The sequence below is a fragment of the Enoplosus armatus genome, chromosome 9, assembly GCF_043641665.1.
Source record: "Enoplosus armatus isolate fEnoArm2 chromosome 9, fEnoArm2.hap1, whole genome shotgun sequence".
In the NCBI taxonomy this organism is placed as follows: Eukaryota; Metazoa; Chordata; class Actinopteri; order Centrarchiformes; family Enoplosidae; genus Enoplosus; species Enoplosus armatus.
Genome location: NC_092188.1, coordinates 15,399,531 through 15,420,558, shown reverse-complemented (window position 1 = coordinate 15,420,558; position 21,028 = coordinate 15,399,531). Strand labels below are relative to the sequence as shown.

Here is a 21,028-nt window from a genome sequence, read left to right as displayed (position 1 = left end):
TTTAACGTATATGCCGTTATTAGGGGCCAGACAAGCTTCAGTGAAATGCTGGAACAAGCAGTACAGAATATACTGTATATTTATAAATCTGTACAAAACATATGTTTAAAAGAAAGTAAATTAAGGGGAGAATCATGGTTCAAGCGTATGACCCAGGCCTGTATACATACCCCCCTTATGTGTGCATAAAGAGCAGAATCAAAGCAAATGCACATTATGATGTGATATGATGCTGTCGATATTCTTCTTGAAAGGTAGCCCGGTGTAACGTGCAGCAGAGAGTGTCTGTAGATGAAGGAGTTCAGTCACTGTAGCAGTAAAGGGGAAGCTTCATTGATGTCAAGCAAAAAAGCAGCAGCACCACGAGTGTACAGCAGTGAAGAGTGGGAAGCAGAGCAGCTCATCTTGGATCAGTTTGAAGCTGCTGTGGCGCACACGGCCGAGTGTCCTGCCTGAGTCTCCCCTTCACATCTTCAGTGTTGTTTCAAAGATGAGTTTTTGTGTGTTTTGTGCATTCACGTTCTGAAAAAAAGATAGGAGAAGAATTTGTCTTCTCCTCATTGAGTCTTTAGTTTCTTGCTGTGGGTCCCAGACTCTCGCCTTCTGGCCTTGGAGGCGTAACGCCTGGTGGAGATATGAAAGGAACATATAAATCCAGACAAAATTCATTCCGGTGGATGGTGAATAGAAAATGCTGCTAGATGGACTAAAAACACTATGTATGTTTTGTAGTATTGTGTATTATGTAGTATTGAGTCCTACCTCCGCTGGTAGAGGTAAAGGAAGAAGAAGAGCTCATCTCTGAAGCAGGAAAGTTGATGAGAGGAGGAGAAGGAAGCAGAAGAAGTGAAATAGGAGGCACAGGAGCACAGATCTGAGATCAGCGTGTTCACTCCCTGGTGGAGACAGAAGAGGACGGACGGAGAGAAAAATGAACTCATTGAACTGGCAAAAGCCGACCAGAGACTCAAATCTCATTTAGAGTTGAATTAAAATGGTTTTCCAAACTGTTGGTTTACTGACAAGAGTAAATTCACTGTGAAATAGGAGAGGATAAACAACATTCAAAGTGAAAGCATTTTAATACAAACATCTAAGAAAACGTTTGAGGTCTAAAACACAAAGGTAATGTGTTACTGTTTGTGAGCCAGAGAGAAAGTCACTCACTCTGTACATCAACACTGTCCCCTGCAGGTGGCTCACAGCCTTCAACTGATCCAGAGAAACACAAAGAGGAGGTGTCAGACAGCAGAGGACAGTTCACACTTTATATTTAATATTTAAATGATTTCACTCAGCACTATAGGTAATATATACACTGATAAAGGCCTCTGGTGAAGCTGCAGGTCAGACCTTGTGGTTGATGAAGAGCTGCGGGGCCATAGACAGGAAGCCGAAAGCATACACTCCTGAGAGGAGGAGGGTTAAAATGTCAATACAGCACACTAGGGGTTAATATGAAAATAAAGGCAGCAGCTTAATTTAATAAAATTAATTAAATAAAAACAGACAAGAATTCAATGACACACATTGGAAAACTTGACAAAGAATAAATGAACTGATGGATCGTATAGATGAGCTGTTTCTCTGGTACAAAGGAAGTCAACTCACCAGTCACCAGGCTGTTGATCAACCAGGAATAGTAACTGTCAACATAACACACTTTAATGTTGATCTAATAATCAGAAGTGCATATTTACTATATGTTCTTTTTTTAATAGATAGCACAGGAGCTGCGGTCTGTGTAAATAGTGACAATCTTATTAGAAGAGATTTTAAAACCAAAAACATCTCACTTTTATTCAAGAAACATTAATTTGAATCTGACTGCTTAAAACATTTCAGCACAGCAGGTGGAGAGGAACCAAGACGTCACCAGGAAAGAGTTTGTATTGAAATGTTACAAGTGAGCGTTTGACATTTGGTTGAAGCAAGGTTGTAATAAGACAACATTTAAACTACGTGGCAAAGCAGACAATTGAATGATCAGCTCACCTCTTTTGGCGTAAGTAGGCCAGTGAGAAAATAGCTCCGCTGATACACAGCGGGTAGACCAAGTAGGACAAGTATCTGGACGCCTAGAGAGAAAACCACAGATAAAATATTAAAATGAAACAAAGCCTGAGGTAGAATATAAAAGCAGAGCTCTAACAGACAAGATAGAAACACTGATACTGATACCTGTGTGTCATACTCCACTGTCTTTCTTTCTTCTTCATCCAGTTTATTGACCTGCACAGCAAGAGAAGAGGCAGTCTGAGGTTAGAAATAAAATGACTGATAATCATATTTATCTACACACTCAGATTATATCCTTCTACTATAGGTGGCTAATTGGCAGCATACTCACATGGAGCCTGGAGCTTTTCCACTGAAACTGGATGTTAAACACTCTAAACACCTTCCACACCTGACGGGATGACAGAGTAGTTTTGTGTTTCAGTTTTGATCTTTATGTGACACTTTCTATTGGAGGATGACCGATTATACTAAAATACCTCTATGCACGCTCCCAGTCCAACAGGGAGCAGCACCAGTAGACTGGTCTCCTCGAGCAGATGGAGGAAAATCAGCAACGTACTGAGACTACGCCACAGAACTACAAGCAGAGAGGGGAGAGACAGAAGGGACAGCTGCCTTACTGTGGCAGATCATTTATAGCAAAACTATAATTAAATGCTCACAATTGCTGGTAAGTCCTGTGCAACAAAGCTTTTTGCATTGCAAACTAGTTTAAAAAGCTTGTATAATTTGAAGATTTTCTTACCCGACTTCCTGGACATTCCCGCCATGCTTTTCTTTTTTCTCCACGAGCTGATGTCATTTTTAAGAGCCAAGAATTCACAGATGAGCTGTAGAAAAGCAAAGACGAGGGTAAGAAATAAGCATACTTTTAATTTTACAATGCTTAATTTGCTACGTGCCCCTCATCACACACTATGCTACATATAAAGACTGGGATTTATAAAATACTTCACAGTTCGTGAGACTATCAGGTGGTTTCTCTTACTTGTAGAGCTGTGATGAGTGCAGTCAGCACTAACAGGTAGAGGTTGGATCCCACTAAAGTTTCTTTAATCTCATCTACGTTCTCCTCTGTGAAGCCTGGATAAACACAAAGATGCAGTCAACACCCTGTTAAAACTACTCCTCAAACATAATGTGGTTCTACTGTGATGTGCAATACAGTAAAATTCCTTTATCTGTTCTGTGAATTTGTAAATTTGTATAATTTATAGTTGTTGTTTTTTTATAATTGTTTATAATTCTTTATTATTTATTATATCTGGATTTTTCTTACTGATGTTTATGCTGCTGTAACAACGCAAAATTAATAAAGGATTATCTTATTTTATCTCTTATCTTACTACAGTAGAAACATAGTTATCATTTGTTCTCAAAGCTATTAAAAAGACTTCTTCCTACACAACAAAATGTTACACCTATACACCTATAGCTATAACAAATAATTACATATCTGTTATGTTATTAGCTCACCAAACTGTCGCAGGGAGTAAACCACGTCCTGTAGATGCACCCAGAACCTGAATCCCCTTAAAGAGATTCCCTCATAGGACACAGTCAGAGGGAGCTGGACAGTGCTGCTGCTGATCTCCTATGAATGTATGGACAGATAGATCATAGAAGGTCACGGTCATTTCATTCAAAACCCAGTGTTTATTAGACAGATTTTTACTAACAGTGTAAGACCATCCTACCACGAGGTCTCTGACTCTGAAGCTGAGCTCGTTAACCAGCAGCAGAGGGAGGTAGATCATCTGTCGGCCCTCCTGAGAGCTATGACGAGAGACAGGAAGAAAGTGTCATTTAAGCACACACACACACACACACACACACACACACACACACACACACACACACACACACACACACACACACACACACACACACACACACGTTGGCTCGGGGCTGGTTCCTTATTTACAGCCTGGTGGAGTTGTAAGGAGAGTATAAACAAATATTACTTTAAGATCTAGATTTGCCTAAAAACTGATAAACAGTCAACCCACCGCTCAAGTCACTTGTCTTTTTTCTTGACTTTGTTCTAATCTTTGCTTCCTCTTGTTAATCGCTCAATACTTTTACCTCCTGATGACTCTAAAAGTTATTCAAATAACATAAACTAATCTGAGAAGGAAAAGTTACTCTTTGGCCAATTCTTCACAATTCATGGACATATGTGACCTGTTACGAGTGGCCACAAATAGGTATTGCTTCATTTTAAGGGGTTGTGAGAAAAGCCACTGATATATACGACATATAGTACGGTATATACATGTTATAATGTATCCACATAAAATGCTTTAAGAAGATCCCTGGCTGAAAGCTTTCCTCTGTAAATGAATATTGCACAGATAGGAGGCTGTAGATACTTTTCCTAATGTTATATATTGTACATAATTTTCTAATACCAGTAACACATTTTATTTCCCATTTTTTAATAAACTGTATTCAAAAAGAATAAATGTCTGGTTATGTTTGATATTTCCTCACAAACAGCCCCTCCAGCTCTAGAGTACACTGCAGCAATAAAGCAGAAGTCAGCAGCACTCTGACTGATCACCTGGCTGTGACCTCCAAAGCTTCATGTGACTTACACTCTCATGTAGCGCCGCACATCACTAGGTAGGCCCGCCTTGTTGAAGGTGAAGTCCTCTGACATCATTGTGATTGACAGGTGAGGTCTCCAATGGGATACAGGATTCTCTGATCTGGGACTCTGCCTCTGATGGAGCCACAAAAATAGCTTATTTGCAGCAGGGCCACATGTCTAAATCTATACTGTAAAGATGACGCGGTGGCTGAAATATGATAGGACCGTGACAGATACTGAATTACATTTCACCTTCTGCATGTCTCTCTGCGCCTCTGTGTGAGTGGGAGTGATGTAGGTGGTGAGCTGAGCTGCATAGTGGACTTCTCTGCTGTCCTCCAGAGGTGAAACACCAGCTTTGTGAACATACACAACTGCATACAGAGTGCCATTAGCCCGAGTCTCTTGTGGCAGAGAGACATTCACCTGCCTATGGAGAGAGAGAGCGAGAGAGAAAGAGAGAGAGTGAGAAATGTGTAAGTGAGACACTTTGTAAAACAGAATATGACGTCATGGATATAGTTTCTACAGTGGTGGTAATGAGCAGGAAGTCTTGCTTGATTTGCGTGATTAACATGTCAAACCCACCTCTCAAATGCAGAGTGCGGGTCAAATGGGTCTATTTTTACAGCAAGGTTGAGTTGGCTGTTGTCTGGCAGGAGGCAGGTGAAGACACTCAGCTGGTAAAAAAAGAAAAGAAAAGAAGAGATTCAAAGCAGCCTTTCCATTTTTAGAAAAGCTTTGAGTCCATTTCCAAAATGAGATGCAACTGCAGAAACAGAAACACCGGAGTATGTTCTAAATATGTGAACATTGTGTTAATTTTAGTGACTGAACAGACCACCCTCAAACTAAACTTACTACCCGAGAATGATTCATCATTTTTATGAAGAGATTGTTGTTGTCATGTTCAGACTAATATGTAAGAAAAAAACATAATGTAAGTCACCACAGCCTAAAAAACACATTGTCTCTTTATATTTAAATAAATGAGCACAAAAGTAATTTCACCTGACAAAAACTAAAGGCCGAAACCAAAATCCTGTCATGCAGACAACACATGCCTTGCCAAGGGATTATGCTGAGCAGTTCTGGCTAATAACATGATGAAAAGGCAGGTGCGATCAGGCCCATGCAGTGGTGTCTTGTGATCCATCTCACAGAGGTTGAGTTTTGGTGTCCCTGATTTGTCCATCTGCCATGAGGAGTGAGGAACAAGAAACAAAGGCCTGTGCTAACCTGTAGTCTGGGTCTTGCTGCCAGGTAGGAGGTGATGCAGAGCTCTCCTGAGCCTCCATCACAGGGTTTAGTGTTGAGGAAGCCGTACAGCAGCCAGACGGTGTGGAGCATGTAAACCACAAAGACCCCGAGCAGCAGCTTAGCGATGGAGCTCGTTTTAGCGCCGCTGTCCGCGGGCTTGGAATAACACGATGGGAACATGGCAGCTATTGATGCAGAATGTCAACAGCGAAAAAATGAAAATAAAAAATGGACGTGGTCTGTTTTGAGGACGGAACTGCTTCTAATCGGATAAAGCGTCAACACAATAAAATCCCCACGCTTCCTCGCTGCCACAGCATCCTTCCGGTTATCTGCATCCAGCGGAGAGATGCTGTTGCTGACAACACCTCAGCGGAGTCCACATCTCGCGAAGCCAGGGCACCGAGTCCACACATAAATACACATCGCATCATGGTTTGTTCCGGATGCCTCAAAAGCCGGAAATATTGTTATGCAGGCAGATATAGGCTATCAAACAGCTTGTGATGGGCAGTTTTTGAGAGGAACAACTTTACTGAGACCAGACAGGCCACTGTGTTTTGGCCCTGGGAGGACACACGTGTCCTGGATATGTTTTCCAGGAAGTTGGGGTTTGGCAGGAGTTATATGCAGGCTGACTCTGGTAGGCCTATTTTTAAAATTTGAGTACTTTTTTTATGTTTCATAGACAAGACGATTAATTGATTAATTCAGAAAAAAATGGCAAATTAATCAATTATGAAAATAATCATTAGTTGCAACCCTACTACTAGCCTATCTCTTAATTTTGATTTACCATGAGTAATTGTTTATTTCTTTAATGCATAACTTTTGCTTTTATGGAATAGGTTTCCATATCTGGGGTTCGGAGACTCAAAATTCACACAAACATTTGCAGTCCGAGTGATTTACCTGACTAGAGACGATCTTTGGCAGTTGGTCCTTGTCACCGCGGTGCATTGTGGTCAGGTGCAGCGCTCTTGCTTCTGTCCTCCTGTATGCTAGTTCCTTCCATCATGCTAAACTGGACAACTGTGTTTTCGGAGTAAAACACAGCCTAATGTGTTAATTCAGGAAAGTCTGTAGTTAGCGGCAGGCAGCTGACGTGTGTTACTTGTGTCTTCGTTTACTGTCACGACGAATTTTTGGAAAATTACTAGGCACAAGCTGTCCCTTGCTAGCTAGCTAAGATAACTAGCATAACATGCACAGCTGCACAGTACTCTAGAAAGTTAGTAACTAGCCGACTAAGGCCACATAGGACTAGCATTACAAGAAGCTACGTTAACCAATATTTGCTCATACTGTAACTGTAACTATTATGTACGAGTTTTCATTCCTGTTGTACCTGCGGATCTGGACTGTCTCCTCTAGCAAACAAACTGACAAACAACTTGAGGGCACTGATGGGCCACTAATGAGATGACTCAAGGAATACACACAAGTTCACCTTTGTACGCCCCTTCTGTATTCCCTTTTTTGTTTTCTTATGGGGTCTAAAGCTTGCCTTCCTTTTCTCCACCACTGCCCTTCCCTGCTGTTGTATGTCTTATGATCTCCTTCGTGCAGCAGTGGTGAATATCAGCGAGTCGTGGCGGTGTGGAGATGAAACTACACAGGGTGCTGCTGGCTGGCCGTATGAGCTGCACTAGGACTTATCTACCATTTGGTATGAACTTTTACCCAAAGCGCCTTTTCAGTTCTGTTAGTCCTTTTACCTCAAGAATGGGTGGGACTCGAACCCTCATCCTTTGTAGTGCTCGTACAGTACTCTACCCACTGAAGTACACTGTGCCGCTTGGAAATAGAAAACTAGGATTGTACAGCAGGACGTACAGTGATGTTGGTTCAAAAGGACTCTGCAGTCAAACCCTGCCTGTGTCAAGATGTCAACTCAGAACATCTCAGCATGCTGCAGTGAGAAAGGAGAACCTGCTTCAAGGAGGTGCAACATGGCCTGGTAAGAGTGAGGCATAGACAGTATGCATACTGACAACAAAACACAAACTGTTTCTACTGCAGAATTCTTATTTTTTAACCTATATGCTGCCTTTACATTGTTAACTTTTATTTGTTGATAACTAAACACCAGTTTATCCTGATTGCAGTACTTGATGTTTTTCATATTTAAATACATGTCTACGTTATTATAGGCCATTGTTATCAACTGATATTAGCTTATCAGATATATTGGTATTGGTGTATGTGTTGGTGGATAACTAACAAGAATTTGCTGTACAGAGATCCCAATATGTTGAAGGTGATCTAGAAACAGCTGATTCATTACATAGTTTGTCCAACAGAGAGCACTGACAAGTTTATACCTCAACTGTACAATATCCATCTAAATCCATATCTTAGTCATAACTCTGTAATAACCACATGTTTTTAATCATATCAATGTAAAAAAAAAATATTTGTGATATGTTATTAGATATTTTTAACTCTCGAATATTGTTATCGCTATCAGTCTCAAAAATCCAGTATCACACAACTAGCTGTAGATACGTTTTTTTAACTGTTGAGGAATATTAGAAACTTGAAAAAACAGCTGCAGTATAGCTCAGACCTCATGCTAACCTTTGTCGATGAATCAATGAGGTTAAATTGGTAATTAAGACATCTGCACACTTGTTTCTACTGACTGTAACAATGTATTGCATACTGCTATATGTAATATATACTGTATATAATATATATTTATATATGCTCATGTACATATAATTGATGTGTATCAAAACTGAACCCTGATAGAGGTGTGTTGAAATGCACAGAGGCTAGGCAGGGTGATGATGTATCTAAATTTGCAGGTTAGATTTGCATCAGTTATTAGTTTTTTCAATTAATTTGCATTTTTTGTAGCTACTCTACTGTAAATTTGTCCAAATGCTTTTAACACCTTGAAGTGGGGCAGTAAGTCCTCAGGTGTGAGTAGAGGAGGTGAAGTTTTCAACTAAATGTAGTATCCATGAAAATCCCCTGAAATTTTAGCTGATTATCATGGTGATTTAACTTCCACAATGATAAGTATCAAGCCATAGAAATAACACTGGTCCCAACAATTATAGAGCACAGTATATTCATATTTTAATTCTCTGTATTGCTGTAGTTAAAGAAGGAAACTGAACAGAACCTCTTTGCAGTGCTTAAAAGTCTATAGTTGCCATTGTCTGGCTTTATGTGTGAAATGTTTCCTTTACATGTTGTTGAACTTTATCTTTTCTTTGAACAGTGTCCTTTATCCGCCGCAGAGTGACAGACGCCCCTGTTTCCAGTGTGCCTGCATGTTTTGTAGTGGTAAGAGATGCCCCAAGTGCAGTCAGCCAAACCCTTTTCAGATGGATTTAATCCAGATTTTCCCACGTTTTATCAAACATCCACCAATCTACTGCCATACATGAATAACTGTGATTGCTACAGGTAAACAGTTTCTTGTTAATTTGTTTCCCAGATGAAGTTTGACCAAGAAGGAAATGTGACATCATTTGGTAAGTGTTGGAAAACAAACCTTATTAATCTTTGATTAACTTGCCTTTTGTCTTTTACTGGAGTAAAATCAATGTTGCCATTATCCTGTGATGTGACCACTCTCACTAGAGTGTATCACTCTTAGCCATGCACAGTACAACATACAGTGCACTGTTGCTTACCATTGCTTTGAAATGAGGTGTGACCATCACCTAATGGGTTGTATTTGCTCCCTCACTCTGTAATGTTGACCTGCAACAAGATGTTTTTTTGCTAAAGAGGATGCTGAAAGAAGTATTCACTTATTTCTATATATTATAACCGCTCTTATCTTTTTCTCTTACAGAGAAGAAGAAAACAGAGCTTTGCCAGGAGCTAAGTCTTCAGGCCAGGGACCTTCGCTTTCAGCACAGTACCAGCCTCACTGCTAGGAACAACTGCATTATCATACGAATGGAGGTATGCACTCTTTGTGACTGATGAGACATTTCTGTTGTCAACCAAATCTTCATATCAACCATTGATAATAGTGACAGTTTTTCTTTCATGGCATCGTTCTATAACACTTAAATCAACTTCTCCGGCTGATGCAGCACTCATTACCACTCCATTTTAAACCAGAGGTATTCAGCCGGTTTCTAAATGAGACACGATGCCGCCATGAGGATGACAAAGTGCAGTAAAATAATAACTGGAGAAATGTGTGCAGTTTCAAGAAAGTGTACCGTCATCACATTGTGTTCAGTGTTGTAAATTATTTTATTTACACATTTCTTACAATAATTAAAAATGCATGAAGCCGACTCGGACCTTTAGTTAGATTAAAAAGGCAGAGACTTAGTTGCGACGACATTGTTTAGTCTGCACCACAGTCGACTGTCCTCCAGAGGGCGTGCTGGAGAAGGTGTAGTAGAAGAAGCAAGAGTCATCACGGCTCATCATTTTACAAAAAGCAATAGTTTCTCCAGGTTGAGGCATATCATGTTTGGTCTCCACCATCGTCACAGTAAGGTAGTCACACTCTTGGTCACACCTGATGATGAATGAGAGAACACAGTCAGTTCAAGAAATATAATATGTCCACTGAAAACTGGAACTACAGAAACAAATTAAAATTAATCAACTGTGTAGTTTATTTGCTTCTTGATGGAGAAATGAAGAAATGTATATTTTTGCTCTTCGAAATAAAATAAACAGTAGTATCAGCTGAAGAATAATACAGTAACTGTAAATTTAAAATTATATTGTTGGCCCTTTCAAAAGTTCCTTTTTTAACACACTGTACGAAAATTATTAGGAAGGAGGGGGGTTCAGAAAAGGGGGAGAGTTGTAGATGTATTTTTTCTTTTTGCTGAAGGGAGGGTAGTCTAGACATTTTGGGAGAGTGAGGGAGGGTCTTTAGTGACTGAAAGTTATCCCTCCCGAGAGCACGTCGTTTGTCAGCAGCTCCCACCTTCACTTGTAAATGTAAATATGTTCTATAAAGTGACAGCTCTTGGTCCAAAAACAAAGAATGGCTGGAATATCGGTAAACTGGACCCATTATGTTGTTGTTTTTGCCGTAATTAGCTGAGGTGTAACTCATTCCATATTATCCCAACCCCCCGTATTAGAAGCAAGCAGTTCTCACCTGTCCTTCTTCGCTCCTGTGCCGAAAGCCCGACACTCCACACACTCCACATGCTGCTGACATGTTCCCTGACAGGTAGGGCAGGCCTCACAGGTTGGGCCTGCGTACGGTGGCTCACATGTACATGTTCCGCACTGACACATCCCCCTGTCGTTACACAGCTTCTGGTTACTTGCCATACAGGAAGCAGTTTCCATGGAGCAGCTGCAGTCTTCACCAGTCCAGTCGTCATCACACATGCAGTATCCACACTCGCACTTCCCATGGCCTCCACATATTCTGTTAGATAAAGATTTCAGTCATTTATATACACTCACCCACCACTTAATTAGGTACACCTGTTCAACTGCTCGTTAACACAAATATCTAATCAGTCAATTACATGGCAGCAACTCAATGCATTTAGGCATGTAGACATGGTCAAGACAGCCTGCTGAAGCTCAAACTGAGCATCAGAATGGGGAAGAAAGGTGATTTAAGTGACTTTGAATGTGGCATGGTTGTTGGTGCCAGACGGGCTGGTCTGAGTATTTCAGAAACTGCTGATCCACTGGGATTTTCAGGCACAACCATCTCTAGGGATTACAGAGAATGGTCAGAAAAAGAGAAAATACCCAGTGAGCGGCAGTTCTCTGGGCGAAAATGCCTTGTTGATGCCAGAGGTCAGAGGAGAATGGCCAGACTGGTTCGAGATGATAGAAAGGCAACATTAACTCAAATAACCACCCGTTACAACCAAGGTATGCAGAAGACCATCTCTGAATACACAACACATCGAACCTTGAAGCAGATGGGCTACAGCAGCAGAAGACCACACCGGGGGCAACTGAGGCTATAATTCGCACGGTCTCACCAAAATTGGACAATAGAAGATTGGAAAAATGTTGCCTGGTCTGATGAGTCTCGATTTCTGCTGCGACATTCAGTTGGTAGGGTTCGAGTTTGGCATAAACAACATGAAAGCATGGATCCATCCTGCTTTGTATCAACGGTTCAGGCTGGTGGTGGTGGTCTAATGGTGTGGGGGATATTTTCTTGGCACACTTGGGGCCCCTTAGTACCAATTGAGCATAGTTTAAACGCCACAGCCCAGGAGTGTTGTTGCTGACCATGTCCATCCCTTTATGACCACAGTGGACCCATCTTTTGATGGCTACTTCCAGCAGGATAACGCACCATGTCACAAAGCTCAAATCATCTAAAACTGGTTTCTTGAACATGACAATGAGTTCACTGTACTCCAATGGCCTCCACAGTCACCAGATCTCAATCCAATAGAGCACCTTTGGGATGTGGTGGAACGGAAGATTTGCATCATGGATGTGCAGCTGACAAATCTGCAGCAACTGCGTGATGCTATCATGTCAATATGGACCAAAATCTCTGAGGCCTGTTTCCAGCACCCTGTTCAATCTATGCCACGAAGAATTAAGGCAGTTCTGAAGGCAAAAGGGGGTCCAACCCGGTACTAGCAAGGTGTACCTAATAAAGTGGCCAGTGAGTGTATATATGTCTATTTCTATGATCAAGTAGAATTCATGAGCAGAAAATGCTTATTACTTATCACATATTATAGCTGTGATTGTTGTACAGACAGTCAAAGTTGCTGCATTCGCAGAATTGTCCGCTGTATGTTTCTTTCGGGTTTTCTCGCCTCTCACACTCACAGAAGCCCTCCACGCACTTCCCCCTACCGCTGCACACAGGGGCGTTGGGGCCTGAGCGACAGAAGTCTTCATTTGGTGATAAGAATGAATCTGTGTCCCTCTGGCACTGTTGCCCAGCGTAAGGCTTGCAGCACTCACACTGGCCACACACCAGAGCCCCACTGCCACTGCAGCCACGGCTGTTTTCCTCACGCTTCCTTGTGCAGTCACACTGACCTGGGGAAACAAGTTTTATCTTATTTTTTGCACAAGGCATTTGTCACTTTATAGAAATAATAACAATAATGATGATAATAATAATAATAACAATAATACATATTTATAGAGCGTTTTACATGGTACTCAAAGACACTTAACATGAGTTAAAATGGTGATAAAAGCAACATATTAAAACAAACAATTGTGTGCTTCTTTTAGAAGCATACTGACTATGTCTTTCAGTCTATAGGGCTCATTTTCTCATTGTCCAATTTGTGAATTTTCTGATACTCAGCTTGGTTGTACTCACACTCCAGCGTTAGCTCTAACTTCACACTCATCGAAAATCCTCTGGGTGTGATATGAACAGACCAGGGCCCAGTCCTGTTCTGCATCTGGTTTGAGTAGTCACTCTCACTGGGACATCGGGAAGCCTCAACATTCACCTAGAGGAAAGAGAATGTATTATTATTATAATGATAAGAGCAAAAATGACTGCCCTTCATATACAGAAGATGTCCTGTACAATATATCCGTGTTAATTCTGCTGACCTGTACGACCAGGGGATTTCCATTCATAATGCTACTGAATGTGATGTTGACTCCCGCTGGCACAGGGCTGGCGTCCATAGTCAGCTCTGCGATAGGCTTGTCTGTCGGCATGGTGATAGTGAGAGGGAAGGACTGGCTCACACCTGGCCTCAAACGGAGGGAGAACTCCTGGGGCTGGAGGAACTGAGCTTGGGCATTTGCTGTCTTGGTGCTGCAGAGGTTCAGTAGTCGCCAGCAAGAACATCAACACCTTAGAAGCCATTTTGGTCTTGAGCAAATAATTACTCTGTAATCTAGCTCAGGTGTCATATCACTTTGGGGTAATTTGATGCATGTCTGTGTTGAACTCCCTGTTAGTGATCTAAGCTGATCAGACTTGCCCAGTGTAAAGAGTTTCATAGTGGGTCTTTAAACCAGGATACTTACCTGCTGTCATTCTTGACAACTTGCACCCCGCCCTGAGGGTTATACATATAGCTTTTATGGCAGCCTGCTCTCCGCAGCCCCTTCAAGGTATGACAGCGGATGTTAAAGTTAGGGGCGGTGCACCAAGCACACTCTGGGCCCGACTGGATGCACTCGTCACAGCTGGAGGTAGATGTGAGACACGTTTGCTCTGTGGCCCAGCTGGGGCTCAACAGAACCAGCAGCAGGCCGACGCAGAGCAGCCTCACAGCCATCCTGCAGTAAAGTATTGGGAGGATGTTTTTGAAAGTAGTAACTTAGTAATTTAATGAAATATAGGATCTAAGTAATATATATATATATACTTGAATATGATATGATTTCTTTACTTGTCTTGTCTCATGTCTTATTTACTTCCTGCATGGACGATGCATGTTTTCTTAATAGTCACTTGTCTTCTCTGTTTAAAGGGCCAAACAAGAATAACGTGAGCAAAATAAGACAAATAATTTTATTCGACTGCTAAATGGTGAAGATGCTGTTTGTATTTCATTACATTACAAGGCAATTTTGTATCTTTTTGTTAGTTACCAGTTAAAATGTTCACCTACACATCTCTTTCCTGGATATAAGACATATAAACTATATTTCTGTCTAAAATTGAAAAATAAAAACTACCACGACTGTTAGAAAGACAAACAAATAAACTAACTTTACTAATATTCCTGTACTTTTCTTCAGCATGCTTTATGTTTTTCTGGTCCTGTAATTGATCATGTGTTAAATAAACTAACCCACAGATACAGAGCAATGCCGGTACATTACCTGAAGTATTGAAAGCTTTCTGTGCTGTAGCTGCGTCTTGGGGCTATCTGCGGCTGCACACTGTGACACACTGACAACCTTCAGTTGTAAACTGGCTGGCTGTGAATGCTGCTCGAGACCCAGGATGCAGAATCTGATCACTGATCCCAACTGGTGTGGCTGTTTTGGGTATCTAACTGTGGCTTCAGAAAACAACCCCAGAGGTGTACCTTAGCACGCTTGATTTCACAACATGAGTTTTTCATTGGTCAGGTCACTCACCGCAAATGTTTACAGATCAGAGTCAACTATTGGGACTGTAGTCATCCAAATGTAGTTCTGCATACATGGCTGTATATGTGGACACTGAGCACAGACATATTCACATATAAAATGTCTTGGAGATAAAACAACTTATAAAAAGCCATGCATCAATTAAAGTCATTTTTTCATCTTTAAGTCTTTGATGAATAGCCTGAAACTTTGATTGAAGATAAAATATTTTCACTATCGGGGGTTAGAGCACTTGTTTCAGTGTTTTCTAAAGCTGCTAACCTCGTCCGTCGTCCTTCTGTTTCTCCGCAGTCTTTGAAAGCCATCGTGACCCCGCAGTCCCTGTTGGTGTTGGATTTTCGTGGTTTTGGATTAGAACGTTGGTTGGTACTGGACCTGGCCCCTCAGCTAGCAGCACAGACACATTCTCTGCCCTTTGAGTTCAGAGCACTGGAGGCCATACTGCAGCACAAGGTGAGACAGATTAGAGAAACACTGTGTGTCTGTGTATTTAAGCATGTTCTAACCTAGATTAAAAAAAACCTGCCTGTAAACTGACGACAGGCATGAGGCTTTGTTATCGTGAAGCATGCTTGTGCAAATATACTGTGTGTCTTCATGTATCTGTGTCAACAGGTAAACACTCTACAAGCTCAGCTGAATGACGTTGAACCAGAAATATTGGACACATTGGAATCCCTAGTGGATCCTAAAATCCTTTCCGCTGATCGAAGTAAACTACATATACTGCTGCAGAACAGCAAGAGGTAAAGCACTCAACCATATACATTGACATAGTTTGTAAATGAGGGTAGATAGCATCAGAATGTCAATGCCTTTCTAAGTTATGGATATGAGGAACTGGGTCAGCATCTCTGTGACTGGACTGGTTTTCATCAGTCAATCAAAATAAATGTATATTTATAAAGCTTCATTAATCACGTGTCGTGTGTTGGCTCAACATGGCAGTGTTAGACCTAAACATTTACAGATCATATTCACATATTTTATTCTGTCTGTCCCTCTCAGTTCCCCTTTTGTCTCTTGTCCCCCTGACAGCTTATCAGAGTTGGAGACGGACATAAAGGTTTTTAAGGATTCCTTGCTGAAGATTTTGGATGAGGACGAGATCATAGAAGAACTCTGTTTGACCAAGTGGACAGACCCAAGAGTTTTGTACGTCTCACACACACACACACACACACACACACACACACACACACACACACACACACACACACACACACACACACACACACTCTCGCATACACCTACATGAATGCTCCCAGTCAGTGGCTGCAGTAAAAGATAAGACCGACTTTGCTGATCCCCAAGGTGTCAAAGTCTTTTTCTCTTTCAAATGTTTTTCTGTACCATTGTCTTCATTGATTGGGGTTAGGGCTTAGTTTAGGTGATGGGTAGGCGTCGCAGAGAAAAACGGTTGGGATTAGGGATACATTCGGGTTCAGGTTAACACTTGTGATTTGTTTCTGCTGTATGTGTATAATTGCAAGTTAACCATTGTTTTTTCATACTTAATTGAAGCCCAAATTGTAGAAAAGAACTTCCTTTTGCCACTAACTAGATTTGAACATTTAATGATGGTGACAAAATAGGAAATGACCATAATGCATTGATATTACACCAGATAAGGAAATAGTTCATGTTAAATATGTTTTTTGCTATGCATGAAGAAAAAGTAATTCACAGACAAAGAAGTTAAATATATAGCACATGTGTAATTTCCTGTACCAGCCTTCTGAAGCATCTCATTAGTTCAGTCTCTTGTCAATCAGAAATGCCATGAAGTGTGAAGATGATAAAACAACGATAAGTATATCGCCAGGATCTCAAACGGAACACAATGGTTAAGGAAAAGGGAGTCTTTCACACAATAGGGGCAATTCAAAAGCAACGACCACGAAGGGACTCGAACCCTCAATCTTCTGATTCGAAGTCAGACGCCTTATCCATTAGGCCACGCGGTCAGATGAAAACAACCACTGACACGCTCATGTGCAATGACTGGGTTAACACAATGGGCCTGATGCCAAAACCACTTTGTTGGCAGGTCTGTTGTTTAGTGTTTTAGTTGTTTAGATATTTAAGACAACAACAACAACAAACGTATATACGTTACTAAAATCAACTAAAGCAAAAAAAACAATTGCAAAACGTAATGCAATCTTAATACGCTTTTCACCGTGTCATCATCACCATGACTTCAGTTTTTACTGAGAGACAACTTCTTTATGCCATTGCAACTTATTCAGCTGCCTTTAATGGAGTGTCGCCTACTGTATATTCTCGTTCATCACCTTTAAATGCCTCCCATCTAAGTTTTGTGGACCGCGAGACGTTTTTTACCATCTAACTTCACGTCAGACCACACCCGCTTTATTTCTGTAATATGTTGGCTCAAACAGCAGGACTCCGCGGTGCGAAGTGACTGACACTAATGATCAAATCTCACCTTTGCGCTCCTACCAGTGAGCAGGTTTTATTAATCAGGTTAAAACAAATAGTGCGTCCTTACATCAGCGTCGCGGGTTCGAATCCAGCATTTAATCTTCTCGGTTGCTTCTGTCCATTGAAGCCAAAAATGCCCAAAAAATAATAAAATAAACGACCAATTTACAATGAGCTTGTGCTTTCAAGAGACTTTGGTGAATATGAGTTGGAAAAGCTACTATGAAGAAACCTCAGACAAAAAAGTACAAGAGATGTAGGATGGTAAAATGAAAATGTTTTTAGGGCGTATTGATTGGATGGTATTCTAAGATTTCTTTCCACTCTGATAATAATTGCTAACTAACTGCTTAAGACAAGGACTGATACTATGTGACAACTAAAACTTTTTGATTTATTTTGATGTATTCAAATGGTCAACATTTGTCATCTTTGTTCTGCAGAAAAATGCAGTTGTATTTTCCATTTTTATGATTGAAGGAAAAAGGTTTTACATTAAAGACCAATTCCAAAATGTCAATGGCTATACTGATTGCTGAGAGTTTTGGTAACTACCAATTGTTTTCTAAAAGAGTATTTTGAATGTTTTGATGTGTGTATGAACATATGTCTGTCTGTCTTTCTAGTGAGGAGAGCAGTTTGGGTATTGACCACGCTGAGGAGATGGAACTGTTACTGGAGAATTACTACATGCAGGTAGTGCGACTTATCTAAACACCCCAAACATTAACACTTTGATGTTGATGATGTATAAATGTTTCACTTTTGCTTGTTGATATGAAATTACTCCTGATAATGCATGCTGAACAATGAGTTAATGTAACTTTATACTGACAGTTTGAATAAACTTTTTTTTATTTTTGTATAAATATTTATACTTATACTTGTGCCTTTTTATGGTGGTGTTGAACCTGTTCACCTGCCCTCTTATTTTGTTTGTTTAATATTAGAATCACTGAAACATAATGTTAAATGTCATCTACATGTAATGCAGAGTGAGTGAGTGAGCTGTTGATGGTATTGAATGTTCATACAGTGACTGTGAACTGCTCCACAACAGGCTGAGGAGCTGGGGAACAAGACCAGAGAGCTGAAAGGGCTGATAGACGACTCTGAGAGTGTCATCTTTATCAATCTGGACAGGTACACACACACACACACACACACACACACACACACACACACACACACTGGGGATACAGTATATGATTTGATAATATTTGAACTTGTGTGCATTTGTTGTAAAATCATTCCTCTTGTTCATACTGGCTATTAAATGTTCTTTCAATGTAAGTGATGGGGGACAAAATGCACAGTCCTCATTTTGTGCATAATGGATTCAAAACCTGTTTCAGTGTTCATATGTACACCTCACTATTGTTTTGTGACTTGAAAAAATGTGACCTACTCTTTAAGCTGACCCATTTCAAGTCCTCTTGAAACAAAATGACTTGTTGGCTCTGCATGTGCTTTCTGTTGTATTCCAGCCATCGTAATGTGATGATGCGCCTGAATCTGCAGCTGACGATGGGTTCCTTCGCCCTCTCCTTATTTGGTCTGATAGGAGTGGCCTTTGGAATGAATTTGACGTCGTCCTTCGAAGAGGTGAGACAGCTTCCTGCTAAAGAATTGTATCACAGCTGGAGTCTGACAGCTGTGTTTGCCGTTTACAACTTCTTTCTAGCCTTCCAGTGTTGCTGCAGTGTTGTCTGAGTTTGCTTGCTTTTCATTTATGTGTTTGACTGTTTGTGTTTATCACTAGGACCCTCGTGTCTTCTGGCTGGTAACAGGCTTCATGTTCTTGGGCAGTGGGCTGATATGGAGACGACTGCTGTCATTCCTGGGACGTCATCTAGAGCCTTCAGTACCCCCACTAGTAATACATTTTTTGTTTTTCATTAGATTGCTGATATAAATTACTGGACATACTTTTATTTAATAATGCCCAATGAAAGAGTGGTTAAAGATCACGTCCTAAGTGTCATTTCTCCTGTTTGTGATACAGATCCCTCCAGTTTGGAAGAGAAATATGAAAGCATCAGACATCAAGGCGGGAGTCAGATGATGTTCTTCCTCTGCACTGTAAAATGCCACAGACCTCCTGCAGACTCTGCAGCTTTAAAGACATTTTTTTACCACCCTGGACCTCCTGAACCCTCTGCAAAGACTGTAAATGTTCATTTTGTAACACACCTCATTGTTTTACTCTCCCATGTCTGCAGCAGAGGCTGAGACTGCATCCAAATGTCTGGAGACTCCAGTGTGTTATGTGTTTTTAGATTTCTCTATGTTGGGGTTATTTCAGATACTTGATTAGATGTCTTCATATCTAATCATATCATCATATATGTGGGCACAGAGTATTGCTCCATCATCACTGGTGTTCAAACAGTGGATTGATGCATCAGCGAGTGGCAGCACTCTGAAACAGATAACAACCCAACTAATATGATAACCACCTTACATGCAGTTGTGTGTTCCCTCATTTCATAGTTGAAAAAAGCCTGTTAAAAGGATTAAATCATATTAATTTAATATAATTTAAATGAATGTGTGTCTATTGTTATGGTTTATAAAGTGTTATTTTCTCTATGATCAGTATGTAAGTAAGATTTCTGCTCTGAAAAAGAAGGATTTATCAGATGATAGTCTGGTATCTGATGTGATTGTCGACATAACTGATCAAAAGCAAAAAGCTAATTTTAAGTCATTTCTGATGGAACAATGGCTGAGCCGCATCAGCAAATATTTCTTAGTCTAAAAAAAAACAACATGTTGCCAGTTTGTTTTGTTTTGCTGTTGTGTCTCACTTTATTACTGTGAGTGTCTCAAATTCATGTTTACCCAAAAATGAAAGTGTCTTAATACATGAGGAACTTTCAAGAGTATGACTTTAAAGCTGTTATTGACTTTGTGCAGTTCCTGTTTGCATGAAAGCTGTTAGTACTCTAAATGTTAAAGGCAGAACCTCAACAACAATGTGACAAAGTAAACGATTGCAAGTACAATAAATCACTCTGCTGCCACATTATACACATTGACAACCCATGCCTTACAGCAGAGGTTTCCAGCCTGGGTTTCAGGATAGCCTCCGGAGGTCATCATATACATCTGAGGGGTGGTCAAAGCCGACAGACATATGCAACAGGTGACGAGGGATCACCAGAAGATTATGCTTCATTTTCAGGGGTTGGAAAGCATCGCCTTACAGAACTGCATATTTTATCTAACCAGCCCAGCCAAATCCTTCACCGTTTGACTGTTGTATCCCTGTATCTTATTTAATGCCTATAAAGAAATATTCAGCATTTTTTGATTTTTTTTTTAACCACACTGAATCACAGTGGATCTAATTTTGAACAACAAAAAAGACGTCAATGTTGAACTGAAAACAAATTACGACAAATTGAGTAAAGTGCAAATATAAAATGTATAGTTTCAAGGCAGCAGTTACAGCTTTGACATTTAAGAGTCTTAAAGTGTCAAAAAAAACTTCCTAATTACATCCACTAAGTTGTGAAATAAAAACTGAATAACTATAATCACTGTAGTTTAGAGCCTGAACAGTGATGTATTTCAGATTCCAGATCAGTTTAGAAAACAGTTTCATAGTATATGTTTGTTGAGTGATTCATCCAAAAGTACTAATAGAAAGGGAACTTTTTGCATGGTAAATTCTTTTGGTTC

At 40.5% G+C, this 21,028-nt stretch overlaps 2 protein-coding genes and 1 non-coding gene across 3 annotated transcripts; 1 reads left to right on the top strand and 2 right to left on the bottom strand.

The window, feature by feature from the left end:
- Positions 1 to 557: 557 nt before the first annotated feature.
- Positions 558 to 6,055, bottom strand: LOC139290554 (lipid scramblase CLPTM1L-like). Its single transcript, XM_070912362.1, has 17 exons — positions 5,855 to 6,055; positions 5,204 to 5,295; positions 4,868 to 5,045; positions 4,620 to 4,747; positions 3,720 to 3,798; positions 3,499 to 3,616; positions 3,011 to 3,105; positions 2,768 to 2,852; positions 2,499 to 2,599; positions 2,351 to 2,410; positions 2,182 to 2,232; positions 1,996 to 2,078; positions 1,612 to 1,646; positions 1,354 to 1,409; positions 1,168 to 1,212; positions 763 to 896; positions 558 to 624 (listed from the first exon to the last, which is right to left on the bottom strand). Exons 1-17 carry the CDS (start codon positions 6,053 to 6,055, stop codon positions 558 to 560), a joined length of 1,608 nt encoding a protein of 535 aa, XP_070768463.1.
- Positions 6,056 to 7,480: 1,425 nt separating this feature from the next.
- On the top strand, positions 7,481 to 20,659 carry mrs2 (magnesium transporter MRS2). The gene is made up of 12 exons (XM_070912073.1): positions 7,481 to 7,835; positions 9,108 to 9,172; positions 9,327 to 9,363; positions 9,690 to 9,802; positions 15,185 to 15,346; positions 15,509 to 15,639; positions 15,932 to 16,048; positions 17,968 to 18,037; positions 18,402 to 18,484; positions 18,829 to 18,946; positions 19,104 to 19,225; positions 19,337 to 20,659. Exons 1-12 carry the CDS (start codon positions 7,481 to 7,483, stop codon positions 19,404 to 19,406), a joined length of 1,443 nt encoding a protein of 480 aa, XP_070768174.1. The 3' UTR covers positions 19,407 to 20,659.
- trnar-ucg (transfer RNA arginine (anticodon UCG)) lies at positions 16,788 to 16,860 on the bottom strand. The gene has a single exon. It is a non-coding gene; the product is annotated as a tRNA-Arg (tRNA).
- Positions 20,660 to 21,028: the final 369 nt, after the last annotated feature.